Genomic DNA, 19,298 nt, shown 5'->3' on the forward strand with positions numbered 1-19,298 from the left:
CCCTTCCTTAGAATTGCAAACTCTATGATTTCATGATCACTTTCACCCAAGCTTCCTTCTACTTTCAAATTCTCAACGAGTTCCTCCCTATTTGTTAAAATCAAGTCTAGAACAGCTTCCCCCCTAGTAGCTTTTTCAACCTTCTGGAATAAAAAGTTGTCTGCAATGCAGTCCAGGAACTTAATGTCACAGTATAGTTACCAAAACCCAGAATTAGTATCTACAAGGTATGTACTTCATCTCTCCTGAAAGCTTGTCTTCCAAAACTGATTTCAGCAGAAGACCAGAAATATTTCAGCACTCGAGACAAGATCTGAGCTTAACTTTGCTCCTGACTAGAATCTGCTTTGACTCCAAACTTATTCTTCCTTTATCTGAGCATGTTTATAAATCTGCCTTGCATTGAGTCAAAGATTTTCAGAATTCTCCATCCCTTGAATCTCCCTCTAAGTATTTGTCTCACGTATTTCTATCTCATGTGCAATTAGGGTCATATGTATCATGCCATTTGTAGCTTTGCAAGGACTATACAATTTACCCCTTTGCCAATATTCTCTTTGCACTACAAATATCCCACAAAGGCCACTCCCCTGCCATATTTTCTTTTGTATTTTGTGTGCTTGTCACAGAAGGGGGCTGGAGTTGATGTGGGGGTGTGGGGAAGGAGAGGGCATGCAGCAGCATGGGTGCCAGAGGTCCAGGAGCTAATGGATTGTCTGTGTAGAAGAAGCTTGGAGGACTGTAAGGACTAGGAGTTTCTTTCTGCAAGGTGCTGAGTGCCTCTTGGGAGCTGTTGGACACCCTCAACTCCCATTGATGTCAGTGTCCTAAGGTTGTGAGGGCCTGAATATATATAGGGCCTTGCAATCAATGAACACCTTGATTTGAACCTAGAAATGAATAGGGGCCAGAGTCTTTGGGTACAGGTGTAACATGTTAACACTGCTAAGCAAATTGGCTCATGCTTTCAAAGCAGTTTTCAGCATAGCACTATAGAAAAGGTATTAAAGCAATCTATTCTAGAGGTTACAGTGGCATGCATAACTATAGCAAGGGAATGTGGGAGACAAACAGCTGCTTGCTCTAAGTGGCTGAAAAGCTGCAAAAATGAGAGGCAGGCACACTAGGCAGTCTCCTCATCCAGTCCTATGTTGTGGTCTTCCTATTCAAAGCCTTCAGCCAACAGTGGTTCTTAACCTTTACTGTAGCCTGCACTCCTTTGGTTCTCAAAAATATGTTCTCGCACCCCTTATCAAAAATCGTTGAAGTAGGTAAGTTCTTTAAATCTAGATATATCATAACTCTAGAATGAAAGAGAGAGAATTATATATTTTAATTGTGCAGTTAAAATTTAATGCGGTAATTGTTAAAAAATGTATAATGTTAATAAATACATAGGTTTGATTAAACAAAGTACTTGTACTTATGTGCCTGTGCTTAATTTTGTGTTTTCGATCATTTTCCTTCTAAAAGAATCTGGCATGTCTTGCACCCCCAGAAAGGGCATCTCACACCTCCAAAGGGTGCATGCACTCCAGGTTAAGAACCACTGCCCTAAGAATGCCCTTGATGGGAGAATATTGACTTGAGGACATTGAGCAACCCCGTCAAGCGCTTGCATGAACTTGGGGGATCAGAATACACTTCTTCCCTGTGCACCGTAACACCAGTGGAGATCAGTTGATGCACTCTCATTTCCAGGCTCTAGATCTGAATATCGGGAAGCCAGGGGCAGCTGTTTCTATTCCCGCACGTCTGGAATGTGCTTCCTACATTCACCTGGTACACTGTGCCAAGGTCACACTATGATAAAGCCCAACCGTTTGCTCAGGTTTCACCCACATGTTTGAAGGGTAAGACTGAGTCTGTTTACTTTCACATCAGTCAGTTACTCTTTTTCTGTGTGTAACATTTATGTAGGTGTGCTTAGAGGGATGGTGAGAGGCTTCTTAAAAATCATGGACTATCTCCTCTCACCCAAGAAACTTAGCATTAGCTAATAAGTGCTGTCAGCATCATTTAGGTAAGTATTCCCATTTTACAGTTGCTCAAACTGTGGCATACATAGGATAAGTAACTCAGTAACAGTCTCACAAGGAGTCTGTATCTATTAGGCATTTATTTATCTTATTTCATTTCCCTATGATAGTCTTCCCAAATTCCTCATTTCTAAACTTCAGGGAATCAGAAATGCTATAGCCAAACTTAGAATATCAGAGTTTGGAAGGGACCTTGAGTCCAACCCCCAGCTCAAAGCAGGACCAATCCCCATACAGATTTTTACCCCAGTTCCCTAAATGGCCCCCTCAAGGACTGAGCTCACAACCCTGGGTTTAATAGGCTAATGCTCAGCCTACTGAGCTATCCCTTCCACTCTGCTTTGCCTTAAGAAGGGAGATCATATTCCTTCTTAGATGGCCCAGAGTTCAACTGCAAACTACCATCCTGGTTTTCCTAACTCTGGCTTTCTCCACACACTTTAGCTGCCTTTCTGTAGCATGATCAGTAGTCTACTTCCATCTACAGTACCATCTTTTCTCTGTGTCTCTTTTCAGTTTAGAGTGTGGGACACTCGCTTCTTCAACTGTCCGTTTGGGACTCTTTTTTTTTTCCTTTTTTCTTCTTTCATTCAGCCAGTTAGCCTCTCTGAAATTACAGATTAATACAAAAATATACTCTGCTCTGCACTGAAAATCACTGCTGGAGACCAGGGAAGCAAACTGTTAAGAAGCCATTTCTTTTCTTTGTATAACTTCCAGTTACATAATGCCTGCTAAGAAGTTCCTGCTGACAAAGAATTATAGGTATAAATAAATGTCAGCATTCAGTGAAAACAATTGGGAAACAGCAGGAAAAAACACAACCCAAAAACAGTTTAGAAGCAAAGATTCAGTCCTTTCTCTCAAAATAAGTTTACAGTATAAACCAGGCCTGCACAACTCGTAAAGCGGCGAGGGCCACATTACTCCAAAGAAAACAGCTGAGGGCCGAAGCCCCCCGGCCCCACAGAAACATCCCCCACAGACCCTCCCAGCCCCATGGAAACACCCCATCCCAGCACCACCCAGCCCTGCAGAAACAAACCCTCCTTCCCCAGCACCGCCCCACCAAAACAGCTGTGGGCCAAAAAGGAAGGTTGAGTGTGGGGAGGTAATACTTCATTTTAAATCAACCAAGGGCTCCCAGCTGAAGAGGTGGCTGGGAGCCCTCAGGGGCAAATTAAAGGGCCTGGGGCTCCGGCAGCTGGGGGAACCCAGAACTTTGAGGGGCTGGGGCAGGGATTTAAAGGGCCCAGAGCTCCTGCCTCTGAGGGGAGCCAGAGCCCTTTAAATCCCAGCCCCAGCCCATCTGCTGGAGCTGTGGCTGGGATTCAAAGGGCTCTGGGCTGCCCGTGGCGGCGAGGAGCCCTGAGCCCTCAGCCACAGCCGGGAATCTCTGCAGGCAGCCCAGAGCCCTTTGAATCCCGGCCGCGGCTGGGATTTAAAGGGCTCTGGGCTGCCCTCCGCGGCAGCGAGCCCAGAGCCTTTTGAATCCTGGTCTTGGCTGGGATTTAAAGGGCTCTGGGCTCACCGCCGCATCGGGCAGCCCAGAGCCTTTTGAATCCCTGCCATGGCTGAGATTTAAAGAGCTTTGGGCTCCCCGCGGCTGCCAGCAGCTCAAAGCCTTTTGAATCCCGGCCGCAGCTGGGATTTAAAGGGCTCTGGACTCCCCGCCGCTGCCGTATGTTGTGCAGGCCTGTTATAAACAGACACCTAGCTCTCTTGAATGGAGCTTAATTATTATATAAATGCATATGCCACAGGTATAACTGGTTAAAGAAAGCATTTTGTTATCCCCTGATGGATTGCCATTTTCTCTGTGCCATACTGCCCCGGCTGCAGCCAGCAGGGGTGCTCAAGTTGGATTCCCATTGTTATAAAAGTTTGTGGTCATTTCTTGGAAGGTCTCCAGAACTCTGGAGGTTGGTCCAAAATAATCGGCATTTGGTGACCTTCCTAGCATGCTGGAAAAGACATTTGTTTGATCAGGTTTTTAGAGTGGGCTGAGGGTATGCTTCCCACAATGATGAAGGGGTGGAAAGGACCTGTAGATGGCTGGCTGGCTAGTTCCTATTGAATTGATCATTTAAAATCTGCTTAGATTGAGTTATTAGAGAGAGGCTGGGTAAAGTAATATCTTTTAGTGAAAGAGAGAAGCTTTTGAGCTACGCAGAGCTCTTCTTCAGGTCTGGGAAAGGTACTCAGTGTGTCACAGCTAAATAGAACATGTAACACATGTTAACTACTTAATCTAAACAATCTATTATAAGAGACCATTCAAAGTGAAGTGAACAGTTAACATCTCTGCAGTCATATGACAAAAAAGGGGGGTTACAAATTGTTGTAATAAGCCGTAAATCCAATGTCTTATTAAAACAATGATTTTTCAGGTCTAGAAAAGTTATGAATTTAAGCTCCCATGCTCATGTTTTTCAAGGTGTTAGGCAGGTCCCTTTTGAGGATGAGGACTGAGAAGTCAGATATGGAGTGATTTGTTCTGTGAAAAGTGTTCACCCACTGCTGTTAAGCTGTTTTTGGCTTTTTCTGTGTGGTTCATTTGAGAGTCTGGCTTCACTCCCAGAGTTGTTGTTGTGGCATTTAGTGCACTGGTTGAGGTAAACCACATGTTATAATAGACATATGTAGGACCCATGGATGTTGAAAGGTGTGTCGTGGGGGTATTGATCATCATAGCAATGGAGGTATGGGTGCAGGTTTTGCACTTGTTGTTCTGGAAGGGTCTGGTGCCACTTTGAGTTGGTGGGTACTGGTCTATATGGAGCTTGTTTCTGATGTTTAGTGTGGGTTGTGATTGATACCCCGTACGGGTTCCAGTGTATTGTGATAGGTGAGAACTAGGGGTGTGAGGCTAGAGGATCTTTTTACTTCTGTATTGAAGGAGGTTCTTTTGGGTGTTTGGGTGGCCTCTTCTATGACATTCCATCAGGGACGTAGATTGCATCATTGTTTGAAGGCGGCTTTAAATGTGCTAAGGTGTGTATTCCACACTTTCTCCTCAGAGCACATTCTGTGGTATCTGAGTACCTGGCTGTAGATAACTGATTTCTTGGTGTGTTTGAGGTGGTTACTGGATCTATGAACTTAAGTACAATGATCCATAGGTTTCTTTTGTGTTGCTGTCTGTAGGGTTCCATTGTTGAAGCTGATTGTGGTGTCCAGGAAGTTGATGCAAGTGCAGGAGTGTTCTAGAGAGTTTGAGGGATGGGGGGTGGCTGCTGAAGTTGTGATGGAAATCTGTGATCAGAAATGTGTTAACTAGTTGTGCTAAACAATCTGTTCCAATCTAAATAAAATCGTGTATTTAGCTGTGACACTCTGCATACATTTCCCTGACCTGAAGAAGAGCTCTATGTAACTCGAAGACTTGTCTCTTTCACCTACAAAACTTGGGTCCAATAAAAGATAATACCTCAACCACCTTGTCGCTCTCATGTTCTGGAACCAATGCATCTACAACAACAGTGGCAAATAACATAGATTGAGTTACGGTACTAATGGTGTGGTAGAGCACTGAGACCCTTGGATAGGCATCTTTTCAGTTGTTTAAAATCACAATAAATTAAGTGCATAAATAAAATTTTGTATTCTGTTTTCAAGGATTCCTGTTATCACACCGTGGAGGCAAAGCAGCATTTCATGACTGCCATGCATAGCATTGCCAAATTGACAGCAAGAGATGTGGCAACGGCTTTTGATCTTTCACCGTTTAGATCTGTCTGTGATTTGGGAGGTATTGCTACTAGACTGACTTGTATACAAATTAATGAAATATATGTACATCATAGTTTTAAGAAAATCTAATATAAAATTACAATTGTTCCTCTCTAACTGGTAAATTTTCTGCTGTTATTAGCTTTGATAGAAAGCTAAAATGAAGTTAAATGGAAGTATACTAGCTTAAAATACTGTTCATTTACTTTGAATATGGCTGTTAAGTCACGGGCCGGGTTTCCCCGAGGAAAAGCAATGTGGTTCAGTAGTTGGGCTGGGAATTCGATTTCCAGCTCTTCCATTGCCTTACTGTGTGATCTTCACATGTTAATTATATCAAGATTTTCAGAAATGATTGATGTTTGGATGCCTCTGTTTTTGGTGCGAAACTTGAGTTATTTTAAAGGGACGTGCTTTACAGAGGATTTGCAGAGCATTTTCTGAAATCCAGGGCCCTTTCAGGTATCTTATATTGGACACCCAAAATCACTAATCATTCTTGAAAATCTTAACCTTGGTCACTTGTAAAATGCTTACCCACCTGTGTAAAGCACTATGGAAGTGCTAAATATTAAGCTGATTAAAGCAGGGATTGGTAACCTTTGGCACGCGGCCTGCCAGGGTAAGCAGCCTGGTGGGCCAGGCTGGTTTGTTTACCTGCTGGTTCGGCCAACCGTGGCTCCCACTGGCCACAGTTCGCCACTTCAGGCCAATGGGGGCTGCGGGAAGCGGCGCAGGCTGAGGGATGTGCTGACCGCCACTTCCCGCAGCCCCCATTGGCCTGGAGTGGTGAACTGCAGCCACTGGGAGCCACGATCAGCTGAACCCGCAGACGCGGCAGGTAAACAAACTGGCTCAGCCTGGCGGGCCGCGTGCCAAAGGTTGCCGATCCCTGGATTAGAGTTAAAATTGTAATTGAATTTAGAAAATTTAAAAACTTTCAGACACAAAATCTCTAATTGGATAAAAATCCAAGATGGCCCCCACAAGTATTTGGTATTGTTTTGTAGCTTAGCACTGCAATGTCCCAATTCCAGTCCTCAAAGGGATCCAATTGGAGAACCGCCATTCTCTAGAGTATGCTGTCTGTAGGAATCAGCATGGAGTTAATGCTGTTCCTAGCTGTGCCTGCACCTCTACAGAGAGGGCGTATTATGCAGGCAAAAGACTGTGTAAAAGAGAGCTCCTGAGAGAACTATGCTGCCCAGGGGGTGAGAGGGTGGACAGCACATAGGGACCAGCACAGTCCATGGTTGGAACTGCTTTTACCAGTGAACCTCCACAGAGTTTTGAGCTCCTGCTCCTTTCCTTGCATCCTTTGCACCCTAACAGGAGCACTATTCAAACTGTACAAGAATTGCCAGTAATAATAATGCCTAGCTCTGCATCCATAGTTTACAAAGGAGGTCAGTGTCATTAACCTTGGGGAAACTGAGGCACAGAGACAGGATGTGACTTGCCCACATAAATCCAGCAGGCTAGTGGCAAAGCCAAGAATAGAACCTAGGTCTCCTTAGTCCCACTCCCGACTTGTGTGTACTAGGCAACACTAGCTCTCAAGTCTCCTGTAGAGTCTCTTGGCCACCCCCATCCTTAACTTAGTGCTGTTGTATTTGGGTAAGATACAATATGAACTTTGTCTGCAGATATAAAGGAAAAGGTTCACTTAGTTATTTTTTACTTACTACAGGTTGCACTGGAGTTCTGGCCCATGAGCTAGTACAAAAATACCCAAACCTAAACGTAACTGTATTTGACCTTCCAGACGTCATTGCAAATGTCTCTTGCTTTCAGCCTTCAGGACAGCATATAACTTCAGTGATGTTCACAGCAGGTAACTATAGACTGACAATCCTGGTTCACTGTGCAGCATTGACATAACACACTGGTCTGCTCCAGCAAAAGTGTGAGCAGAAGCTATGCCTGGGGGCAAACAAGATTAAGCACAAAGCAGAATCCTCCATGTTAAGTGAAGGTCTTAGGTCCTTGCATGTTACTTCATTTCCTCATAAGACAGCAGGGTAAAAAGAGACTGGGTGAGATTTGAAAATAGTGGTGACTGAGACATGGCTTAAGTGACACCAGTGAGGGGCCTGGCTGGACACTCCTCCTGTGTATGCCGTATTAACTTGCTTGAGGATACTTCCATTACCATCACAATTCAATTTCACTTCTTGACTCAGGCTTCTACATGGTTCATAAACTTTACAGTATTCTTGACATGAATTGCCCTTCTCTCACCATGTCTTCTGTAACTGCAAATCAAAATATTGCATGTGTAGCACAGTGCATAACCAGTGCTGAAGTCTTTATTCATGACTTCATGTCTTTTTAACTATTGAAACTCTCTTTACTTTGACTCACCAGTTCTGAGTTCTGAATTTCAGCAAATGTAGGAAGTTGCATACAAAAAACCCTGTCCCCATCACCTCTGCTGGCTCCCTGTTTATTTTAGGATGCAAACTGTGGTTCCTCTCCTGGTTTCTAAAATGTTTCATGGACTTGCTGATTGGAGCAGAAGGAAGTTCAAAATCAAATGTACATTAAAACTAAACTAACACTGAAATTATTTTACTTCGTATGTTCTGCATCCCCAAACTACATCCATACTATAAATAAACATACATATTCCCCTAAATATCTTTCACTTTGCTTTATAGAATTGTATCATACCAAATATACATTTTCTAACAGGTGACTTCTTCAAAGATAATCTTCCAGAAGCAGATCTTTACATCCTTTCACTAATTCTACATGACTTGAATGATGAAAAGATTCACATATTGTTAAGCAAAATATCAGCTATTTGCAAACCAGGTAAGGGGTTTTCATCTTGTGTTTTGTTTTTTTTTTCCTTGGAGTATGTTTGCTCTGGCAAGTTTTTGCGCAACAAGTTATACCACTTTTATTAAATCGCTGTAATTAAACAGAGCTGTTGCGTGTCCACGATGAGGTTCTTGTGATGGTAGAGCGCATCCACATTAGCAGTTCTTGGGCAAAGACAGCAGTGCATTATGGGTAGCTATCCCACTGTGCAACTGACTGCAGGGTGCTTTGGGAAGGGTTTGCAATGCCTCATGGGGCAGGCACAGCATCACATGATGCAGGTTTCCCAATTCCATTGTTCCATGTGCATCCTACTACATTGCCTGTGGGGGGGGGGGGGAGGGAGAAAGACAGTGTGTTTTGTGGGACAGAGAGTGTCTCAGTATGCTGTCTTGTAAGTTCAGACAGTGGCAGGAAGCAACCAGTACTGAAGTGGGGGGAGTCCCCGACATCAGCCCCTGCTTCCCTTCCCTGCTCTCTGCAGAGCGGCCACTTGAGGGATTATGGAGGCCAGCTGAGTGCTTTCTGCGCTGTAATGTGTTTACACTGCCAATACAGCACTGAAGTCTCTTGTTGAGATGGTTTTTTTGCAACACTGCAACTGCGGAGTTTCTGCACACTAAGTGGCTTGGCAGTGTGTACACCTTGGGAGTTACACCGCAGAAGGCTGCTTTACTGTGCAGTAACTTGCCAGTGTAGACAAGGCATTAATGTTTACAGTATAGTGCTTAATAACAGGAGGATTTTCTGGGTAGTGGTTTACAATGACTCCAATTAAAGAGGAACGTCTGTCATCACTTTTTTCTTCCCCTTCTTAAAATAGAAGCCTTTACAAATTGTGTTATGGCACAACATACTAAGAAGCAAAAGCTTATCAAGGCTGTCATTGTGCAAAGGAACAATCAATTCACATATTTGTATTCTAAATCTATCATTTATATAAAAATTATGCCTATTTGATTGTCTCTCTCCCTCCCTCCCTCCCCATCATCAACCCTGTAAACACTTATGCATATGCTTATATTAACTCTCATGAGAGTAGTGCATAAATGTTTTCAGGATCGGGGTTTGATGGTAAACTCTTCAGGAGATGGGCTGGGATTTTTTTCCTGTGTGTGAGTAGTGCTTAGCATATTCTGGATGTTATCAGAATAAAAATAATGAAGTGTTCCAGAAATATGAACCTCACATATGCCCAGAGCCGTCCCTAGGGTACGGCAAATCGAGGTGCCCGCCCCTGGGCCCTGCACTTTAGGGGGCCCTGTGCTTGGTTGGGAGGCGGGTGGGGAGGTGAAGTGGGGGGCAGACAGGGGGTGAGGAGGAGCCCCCCACCAACCTTCCCCTCCTCCCAATGCCTCCTGCCAACTGGCAGGCCCCGCCAATCAGTGCCTCCCTCTCCCTCCCAATTCGCTATGACGAGGCGCTGGTGGGGGGGAAGAGGAGGGAGCGAGGGAGCAGTGTGCTCGGGGGAGAGGGTGGAACTGGGTGGGGAAGAGGCGAGGTGGGGGCAGGAAGAGGCGGAGCAGGGGTGGGAAGAGGCTAGGTGGGGATGGGGCCTTGGGGGAAGGGGTGGAGTAGGGGTGGGGCTGAGGGAAGCACCCCCACCCCCGGCAGATAGAAATTCAACGCCTATGTTCGGGGCCCTGCATGCCACCTAGGGAAGGCTGTGCACCCCTCTAGGGATGGCCTTGCATATGCTGTACCGTACCCTACGCACAATATAAAAATGCCAAAGGGAGGAGGAAACTAGTAGTAAGACTGAGGAGGAGAAAGGTAATAACCAAATGATAACTGCATTTGCCAGGATGGAGAACAGGAGACATGACAAAAAGTCCTTGCAAGCAGTGGATGTAGAAAGCAGTAAGAGAAAACCAGGGCTGCTTGCTTCAAAGGACAGTTTGGAATACTTCGTGGCTAAATATTGCTGCAAAGGAGTCTCTGTGATTGGACAATGACATTTATAGGGGAGACCTTAATGATATCATTAGCTGCTAACTTTTACTTCAAGTAGTAACCATGCTGTTTGCTGAATCACCCCTGTAAACCAAAGGGAGGAATGCCTGCTTTCTTGTATGCCTTACTGTCTTCCTAATGTAGCAGGAAATGGTTGCTATGGTGGCCTTGAATGCTTTTCTGTGAAATAGAATTACATCTGGTCTGTATGAAATACTTTGACAATTCTCCAACACTTTCATGTTTTTACCTTTAGAATAGTCTATTGTTAGCTTGAGAGAATGTGCTTTGACAAGCTATAAAACCATAGGTGGTTTCATATAGAAATCAGAAAACTTATAAAAACCCTGAAAGTTCCCTAATCCTCCTAGCATGAAGTAACTACCTCTCCACTTCATGGTGAGAAATGAAAGGGAAATGTTCTCCAAAGGCTCACACAGTGAACTCACTAACACATCAATCTTAGGTACACATCTTCCCCATTTATAATAGCATTTGAACCAACAGCATTGCAGTTTGGAAGCTAAGAATATTTTATTGAACCATTTTTGGTTGTTTTGAAAACACAGGAAGTGCCTTGCTACTGGCAGAAATTGTGCTTGATGAAGAGAAGACACATCCTTCTAGAGGAGTATTACAGTCTCTCAGTATGACTGAAGGAAAGCAGAGAAATGGATCAGAGTATAAGCAACTACTGGAGAAATATGGATTCACCAATGTGCAAATTAAAATTACAGGAAACATTTTAGATGCGATTTTGGGCTTTAAGAAAACTTCTGCACGTTAGTTTGCACTGCAAGTAAGTGTGGCACTGAGCTTTTGTAACTTTACTTTCATACAACTATCAACCAGCCACAGTATGGATTGTTTTGTCAATTGCTTAGGTATAGTATGAACTGTGTATATAAAGTACTCTGGAAAATGGTCAAAAGCTGCAGGAATTTTCTTGCTCCTTTAAGCAACTTATTCAGTAGTTACCAATCATTGCATTTGTCTTTACAAAAGTGCACTTTGTACAACTTTGGTAATGTTGGGGTGCTTTCTCTTTTTGCTCACTGGTCCTTAGTGCTTTGCTCAGAAGCAGAAGAGGGAAACAACCTTGAAATGCATGTTTTTGCAAACAGGAATAAAAAAAGAAAAAAGTGGGATTTTAAGAAGTGTCTTAGGGTCATAGGCAGCTGCCCCTTCGTCACTTAGGTGATTGTGAAACTCCCACCCATAGCTGTCATGTCACAAGGATCTTTACTACCAGGGGCGGCTCCAGGCCCCAGCACGCCAAGCCCGTGCTTGGGGCAGCAAGCCGCGGGGGGTGCTCTGCCGGTCGCCGCGAGGTCGGCAGGCAGGTTGCCTTTGGCAGCTTGCCTGCAGAGGGTCCGCTGGTCCCGCAGCTTCGGAGGACCTCCTGCAGATGAAGCCGCGGGACCAGCGGACCCTCCGCAGGCAAGCCTGCCGTGCTTGGGGTGGCAAAATGCCTAGAGCTGCCCCTATTTACTACTGTAGACTCTGGTCCTACAGTGACCATAATTTCACTGCAGCCTCTGTAGAGGCTGTCTTTCAAGTGAATTGGCCACCCACATGCTCTCAAACTGAGATCCTGACTCATACCACTCAAATACAACTGTTCTCGAGAGAAGAGTCCATTTGATAAAGGGTTAGGTGGTGACATCCTCTTTCTGGCTTTTACAGTAACTCCTACCTTAAAGTTATCCTGGTTAACATTGTTTCATTGTTATGCTGCTGATCAATTCGAGAACATGCTCATTTAAAGTTGTGCACTGCTCCCATATAATGTTGTTTGGCAGCCGCCTGGTTTGTCCACTGCTTGCAGAAAGAGCAGCCTGTTGGAGGTAGCTGGTGGGGGCTTGGAACCAGGGTGGACCGGCAGCCCCCTATCAGCTCCCCACTATAGCAGCTGCCCAGCAGGCTATCAGTTGCCAGCAGTTCAGCTGTCCCTCCCCCGACTGCCTGTGCTGCTCCTGCCCTCTGCCTTGGAGCTGCTCCCAGGAACCTCCTGCTTGCTGAGCAGTGGAGTTGGGGGGAGAGAAAGAGGAGTGCTAATGTCAAGGTGTTCCCCTCCCCCGCTCCTCCCCCTCCCCCATCGCCATAGAGTAGGCAGGGACAGAACAGGGCTCAGGATGGAGGTAGCTTGCTGACAGCACCTGCTGTCTCAACTTGCTGATCTACTTAAAAAGGCAGTGCACTTTAGAGTGCGATCAGCGTACTTAAAGGGGCAATGTGTGTCTCTCTCACAAGCATATGGTGTGTGTCTCTGCCATGCTGTCTTCCCTCCCTTAATTTGTGCTGCCTTGTAGAGTGTGAGGCTACATTAACAATGTGTTAACCCTTGAGGGCTCAGCCGAGTGCTAGTTCATCATTTAGCGGTAAGGCATTCCCTGGGAAATATCCCACCCTCTGACCACCTCAACCACCTCAAGCTTGCTTCACAATCGTCATTGCTGTGTATGGTATTAAATTGTTTGAAATGCGCGCGCACACACACACACACACACACACACACTCTCTCTCTCTCCCCCCCTATATAACGCTGTCCTTGGGAGTCAAAACATCTTACCGCAACTTGCTTTGATCTGCTGGAGCACACAGACCCCCCTCCCCCCAGAGCGCTGCTTAACCGCATTGTATCCGAATTCATGTTATATTGGGTTGTGTTATATCAGGATAGAGGTGTATATAATATTGTGTTCTGTCTGGCGGAAAAAAATTCTCTTGGGACCTAACCGCCCCCACCCCCATTTAAATTAATTTTTATGGGGAAATCTGATTCACTTAACATTGTTTCTCTTAAAGTAGCATTTTTCGGGAACATAATTACAAAATTAAGCGAAGAGTTACAGTATTTTCTTACATAAATACTAGTGCTCTTCCCTTCTTTCCAACTCCATGCTGATATAAGAGGAATAAAGAAATGCCAGATTTTCATTCTGTGATTTTTAATTGGAGGGATAAGTATATATTGTATGTCCAGATTATCAACTAATTTGTGGCTCTGGTTTTCCCCTATTTCATATGCTGTTTTTTTCTGATAACTCTTCAATCGTGACTTTTTTTCATATAAAACATATTTTGCTAAAGCTGTAGTGGAACCTCCCCCCGCCTGTAAATAAAGCTACTGTTTTTCATCTCTGGGAAGCTGTGAGTTTACTGACTGCAGCAGATTTCCATAGCAATATCACCACTCAGCCAGGATAAAAGAGGAGAGGCTGTACTGACACTCATCTGCTGACATCAGCAACTTTCAAAGATGCTTTTAGCAAGGGCAAGAGTTATATAGTTTCATCTGGCAGAGTTTGTCTTCTCAAGTGCACCATAAATGTCTGTCATTAACATAATTACTTTTCTCTTTGAGCACTGAGCAGGGTAAAGGGGCCCTGATGAGCTAAATTATCAATGAGGGACATATTTATTACAATATGTTTCAACCATGCAAATTCATCATGAAAATTTGTCACTCTCTACTTACCCATGTTTTCCAATAATAATGATTTACCTGTAGCAGTTTCTTGCCCTGGATGAGTAAAAGTTGGTAAGGTTGTATATCCAGTTACTGAAAACTAAATAAACTAAAAACAAGTTTCTCTCTGTTTTGGAACAAAAAAGGGTCTCTCTCTACTTTTAATTGATCTGCATTAAAAAAGATAGCATTATTATTTCAACAGATGAAAGTTTTACTGTTTGATTCTGTCTCACTAAGCATGTGATGGATTTATATAAGCTGTAAAACTATCATATTCTACCATACTGTCAAATTAATGTTATGCCCTCTAATTATTGTGTACTCACTTATTCTTTGTAAAACTTTTATAGAACACAATTGGCTAAAACATAAACTCAGTGTCTTAAACTAGAAAAGCACAACATTATATATTTACTACACATTAGTCCCTTGAGGCTAGGTGTCTGCATTAACTTTAGCTTTGCAAAATTAGGGGTGTGGGCAGGGGGAGCTTACCTTTTGAAAATTCCATATAAGACATGCATCTGAAGCAGCTGTTGAAACAAATAACATTCTTTGTGAACCGGGACAGCCAAAATCATTTTTGCTAACTGGTTTTGAATGTCTCACAAAGGGTGGCTAATGAGCTGCAGGAGAATGTGCTTTGCTCAACAGCGGGTGTCTGTGTTCTGCTAGCTTCTCTCCAAACTAATTTCGGAGAGATTTGCTGACATGCAGGAAAGATCAATGCTGTATGTCTTTCAGAGAGCAGAGGGGAAAGACATTTGCAACATTTTCACTTGCTGTTGACAGGGCCTATTCCTTCCATTGCCAAGACTCCCACTGAGTTCAGTGGAAGTATAGTGTAGGCAAGGAATTCAGGGCTGGGCAGGGCAGGGAGAGGAGTTTATGATCATTTTAAATACTACAGAATTACTGGGAGAGTGATAGACATTCCGAATACTAGATAGACCAATAATCTGTTTTTATAGAGGTACAAACCTTGATATGCTGCTTCCCTGGACAAAATTCATTTCTATTCACTATTGTTATAATGACTGGGTCGTAAAGTTTCCTTATTGAAAAAACTGTCTGAACAATGTTTAAATGAAGGATAATTTTGAGCTATTAAAATTAATTCTCCAAATCTGCATAATCTTTAATGAGGGATTATTTTGTGTCATCTAGATGTCTGAACTGTTGCCAATACTAAAGTCCGCTTATTTACTACTTGCTGTTTGGTGGTAAGATGCTTCACAGTAGTAGGAATGCCCATGTTGATATGAGGAACTCCACCCACTGAAATGAATGTAACTGTATCTGCGTGTCTGATTTCATATGCACGAGAGGATGTTCATATGAATTCAGTTCACTTATCAGAGTTTCATCCAACACGTTTATTTGAATGTGGGATCATTTACGGATGTCTATATAAATGGCATAGAGGAAGTCCAATGTAGAAAAATCAGGTAATGTAACTGTTATGTCTGAGAGACCGAATAGATCGCCAAATGAATGTAAAAAGGTGCAAAATATTGGGGATTAAAAGATCAGTAGACACAGGAAGGGAAATAAGAGAAAAGAGAGCTCAGATGCTTACTCACTGAATGATGAGCTGAGAAGAATCCTTGAGGGCTGGGGGGGGATGGTCTGGTAAGACAAAGCAGAGTTTTGTTTGGATTTTTTTCCCCCAACCCAATAGAAAAATGGCAACCCTAGCACGCTCACTACAGATATTAACTACTTTCTGTGCCTGGGACAGCAAAGGGGCTGTGGTGTGGCTCAATATGAGCCCTAAGGGCAGGAGTTTAGGCAGTGTTGTCTAAAGGCTGTGCCCCCTCATCCCCTTCTTGGCTGCCAGTTCAGTTTTGGATCAGTTTGTCGTTGTGCTGGGATGGAGCAGGGGGGCTTCCAGGCTCCCTCATTGCATCCCCTGCTGTCTTTCTACCATGATGGGTTGTTAGGAGAGGCACCACCTCCTCCCTGACGTTTCCCAATATCTCCAGCTGCCTTATTGACGATGGAGTTAAGGACTCCATTTCTGAGGCTAAGTGTTGGGGTTGGTCAACTACAGAGCAGGTTTGTGGCTGCAGCCTAGGCAAGCACCTCCATGGTTCATGGTTCCAATAGAGCCCATTTGATGAAGAGAGGAAATGAGTACAACATTGCCCTTGCACAGAACCAGCCTATTAAAATAAATGAGGATTATGGGTAATCTGTAACAAGACTAGTTGCTATTCTTAGAAACGAGAACATAATGTGCAGTGGCCCTGACACACAGGTCGTCGTCTACTTTTACTTGAAGCATTTATATTGTGCAACACCAGACTTACCTTTTTCTCTTTCCCCCATCCCCTGCCCTTCCATTGCAGTCACTGTGTAATACATGGGCCCATTGCTATTTTCCCATGTTCTTATGCTATTCTAAATGGAACCCTTTGTGCATTATTGCTGCCTTGCTGCAAGAACTTTTTTAATTAATTTTTATACATTTCTACCTCTGATTTCTCTCTGCAGTTTTCCAACTGCTGCGTTGCTCCTGTTTTATAGCAATGTAACTTCATTAATTTCATTTGAGTTACACCAGTGTAGAACTGGGCCAATGCAAGGATCATTACAATGATTTCCTCCTGACCTTCTGCAAAGAGATCAAAGAGCCTCACCTAGTATTTTCCGCTGCTATAAGGATAAGAGTGACAAGCCTTGAACCCAAGTTAAATTCTGTCTAAGCCTTCCTTGAGAAGGATCTTCGTTCCTACTGTAAAATACTCCTTACCTGTAGTTGTGTTTTGTTTTTTTCTTTTCTATGCTAATCATAACTTGCTCTCTGTAGGTACATGGGGATCCTTGCCAGACTGGCAGTGTTTGATTCCCCTGCATATGTTTTGTCCACGTGTGTTCATGGCATTCAGATATCCCCAGTGTTTGAGTGATTTGCTGTAGGATATTAGTTGCCTTGCTATTCATGGTTTCCTTGCAAAATGTCCAGGAGGCCCCTTCAGCTGTTTTTAATACAAGGCTGGCTCAGTGGCCTAGAAATGCCAGCCTTGCTTTGCTCCACATAGCAACCCTTGCAATGTGATCAGGAACAGCAGTTCTGCCTGTGCAGGTGGAGGACAGTTCCTGGGATGGGAGGGGAAAAACATTCTAATACAGAATCTGTATGTATTCAGGCTGTATGACCAAATGAGCACTCATGTATTTCAGAAGGTGTAAATCTGCCTCAGTTATATACAGCTACATTCTCTGCTGGTGAGAATTTGTCATGCTGTATGTACACTCTGTAAGGCAGGCTTTGGGACAGAGGACTTTATCCATACCCAACCAAAAGGAATTGCATGTCTTCAGCTGATTTATTGTATTATTTATTGAACTCCAGCAGTATGCTCAACCCCTGACAGAAAGGGGATTGGGTCCCCTAAATCTATACATCAGAGCCCTGGGCTATATGCCTCTCAAAGCTTCTCACCTGCTAGTAGGAGCCATACTGTCATGAGTGCCTCTGAGGTAATCGTCGCAAGGGGCAGAACATAGATATGAGATTCGATTCACTGTTGTCCTGCACCTTGTGCAGGCATTTATATCAGTACAAAATGAGTGTAAAATGTTACCCATTGGTCTGATTTGTTACCATTTTACACTCACTTTGCACTGATGTAAATGACTGCACAAGGCAATGGAGAAGAGCAAGTACAATAATGTTCATTTGGTCAGCATTATCTTACTCTGAAATTCCCTATTGGGTGGAAGAGAGAGGAAGATGGAGTGGAAAATAGCATCACTGTAGTCTCCTCTCTATTCTCACACCTGGGCCTTCCTCAACGCAAAGAACCCTATCCCTGTGGAAGAGTTGTGGAGGGGCTACTGTAGGATTATCACTTTCTGTGTTTGCACAGTGCCTAGCACTGTGCTCCCCCATCCTTAGTCCTCCAGTTGTTCCCTGAAAATTACTGCAATATAAATGTAAACAACAGGCTTAAGAGATGATAGGGACAGTGAGTGACACTGAAGTGGTCTTACCCCTATTTCTTCCGCACAAACACACCCCACCCTAGGTCCACCAGATCTGAGTCCCCCTCTCACAGAAACAGAGGCGATCTAGCCCATAGTATGTATCCCCTGGATCTTGTGAAAGGAAGTGAAATTCTTTTCCCTACAAGGAGCTAATGTATACAGTATGTATATAGTGATTTTGGTCTAGTAACTTGAGTACATCTGAAATGCAAAATTAAACCGCTAGTATTATATTTTATGCATTTTTATATGGCAGATGTAATTTTTTAAATCTGATTGCAGATTAGGATTATGGTATTTTGTTTGTTTGTTTTTAAATTAGGTTGTGGCATTTTGCGGGCTGAAATGGTGTTGGATGATGAGAAGAAAAGAAGGAGCACAGGTTTACTGCAGTCCTTGAACATGCTTGTCCAGATAGAGGGAAAGGAGAGGAATGGCTCCAAATATAGGTGTTTACTGGACCATCATGGCTTCACAAATGAAGAAATTAAACTGACAGGAAATGTGTTAGATGTTGTCTTCTGCATTAAGAAATAAAGAAATTTTATTTGGCAATAAAAACCAGAACACATCAGCAATCACATCTGATGATTTTTATTATAGGATTGGTTTCCCATCAGCAGCTTATGAAAGAGGTATGTGACTTTGGGAGCTTTCTGAAACTACTTCAATAATTGAGAGAGATTATATACATTCCTAAACGTAAGTAAAATGCCAGAAGCTACCCTCTTCACTTGGCAGCAGTAATGCTCTGGCTGCATTGAATTGCTAGTACTTTTTAAAGTTACCCCATAATCAGAAGACACATCAACAGTCGTACAATAATTTTGGCATTGCTAATGAACGACTTTGTTTCTTTGTGTTGGGGGCTTGTAGGCTGGCCTTATTTCTAGACCAGAACATGCTGCCATTCCCTGCCAGCTCTCTCCCTTGGATGTTAGTGCAGCTCTCCATGTTCTTCTTCAAGTCCTTTCTCATGTTGATTCCATTCTAGGTGTGTTTGCCCCCACACGCAGTCATCAGAGATTTTTTGCTTTAGCAGTATCCATAGGGTCAGGAGTGGCACCCTCTGGAATTCCATGCACATGTGTCAGTGTATTAGGCGCCACTGGCTCTGCGCCCTGTCGGTTCCTTCTTACCACCTGTGACAGTTGGTTGAAGTGCTTTCTCTTGCATTGCAAGAGTGTTAATGCTTCTTAACAGCCCATTGTTTGTCTCTTTATATATAATTCTTAGGTATTTACAAAAAGAACGAGTCCTTGTGGCACCTTAGAGACTAA

General features: G+C 43.6%; 1 protein-coding gene across 1 annotated transcript in view; it reads left to right on the top strand.

Annotated features, from left to right (window-relative positions):
- The window catches only part of ASMTL (acetylserotonin O-methyltransferase like), a 53,727-nt gene extending 35,131 nt beyond the window's left edge, over window positions 1-18,596 (top strand). Inside the window, exons 9-12 of the mRNA XM_075064323.1 lie at window positions 5,625-5,790; window positions 7,462-7,605; window positions 8,466-8,588; window positions 18,341-18,596. Coding sequence (XP_074920424.1) covers window positions 5,625-5,790; window positions 7,462-7,605; window positions 8,466-8,588; window positions 18,341-18,555 — 648 coding nt within the window. The 3' untranslated portion in view covers window positions 18,556-18,596. The remainder of the gene's footprint in view (window positions 1-5,624; window positions 5,791-7,461; window positions 7,606-8,465; window positions 8,589-18,340) is intronic.
- The last annotated feature ends 702 nt before the right edge of the window (window positions 18,597-19,298 follow it).

The sequence above is a fragment of the Chelonoidis abingdonii genome, chromosome 1, assembly GCF_003597395.2.
Source record: "Chelonoidis abingdonii isolate Lonesome George chromosome 1, CheloAbing_2.0, whole genome shotgun sequence".
Taxonomy (NCBI): domain Eukaryota; kingdom Metazoa; phylum Chordata; order Testudines; family Testudinidae; genus Chelonoidis; species Chelonoidis abingdonii.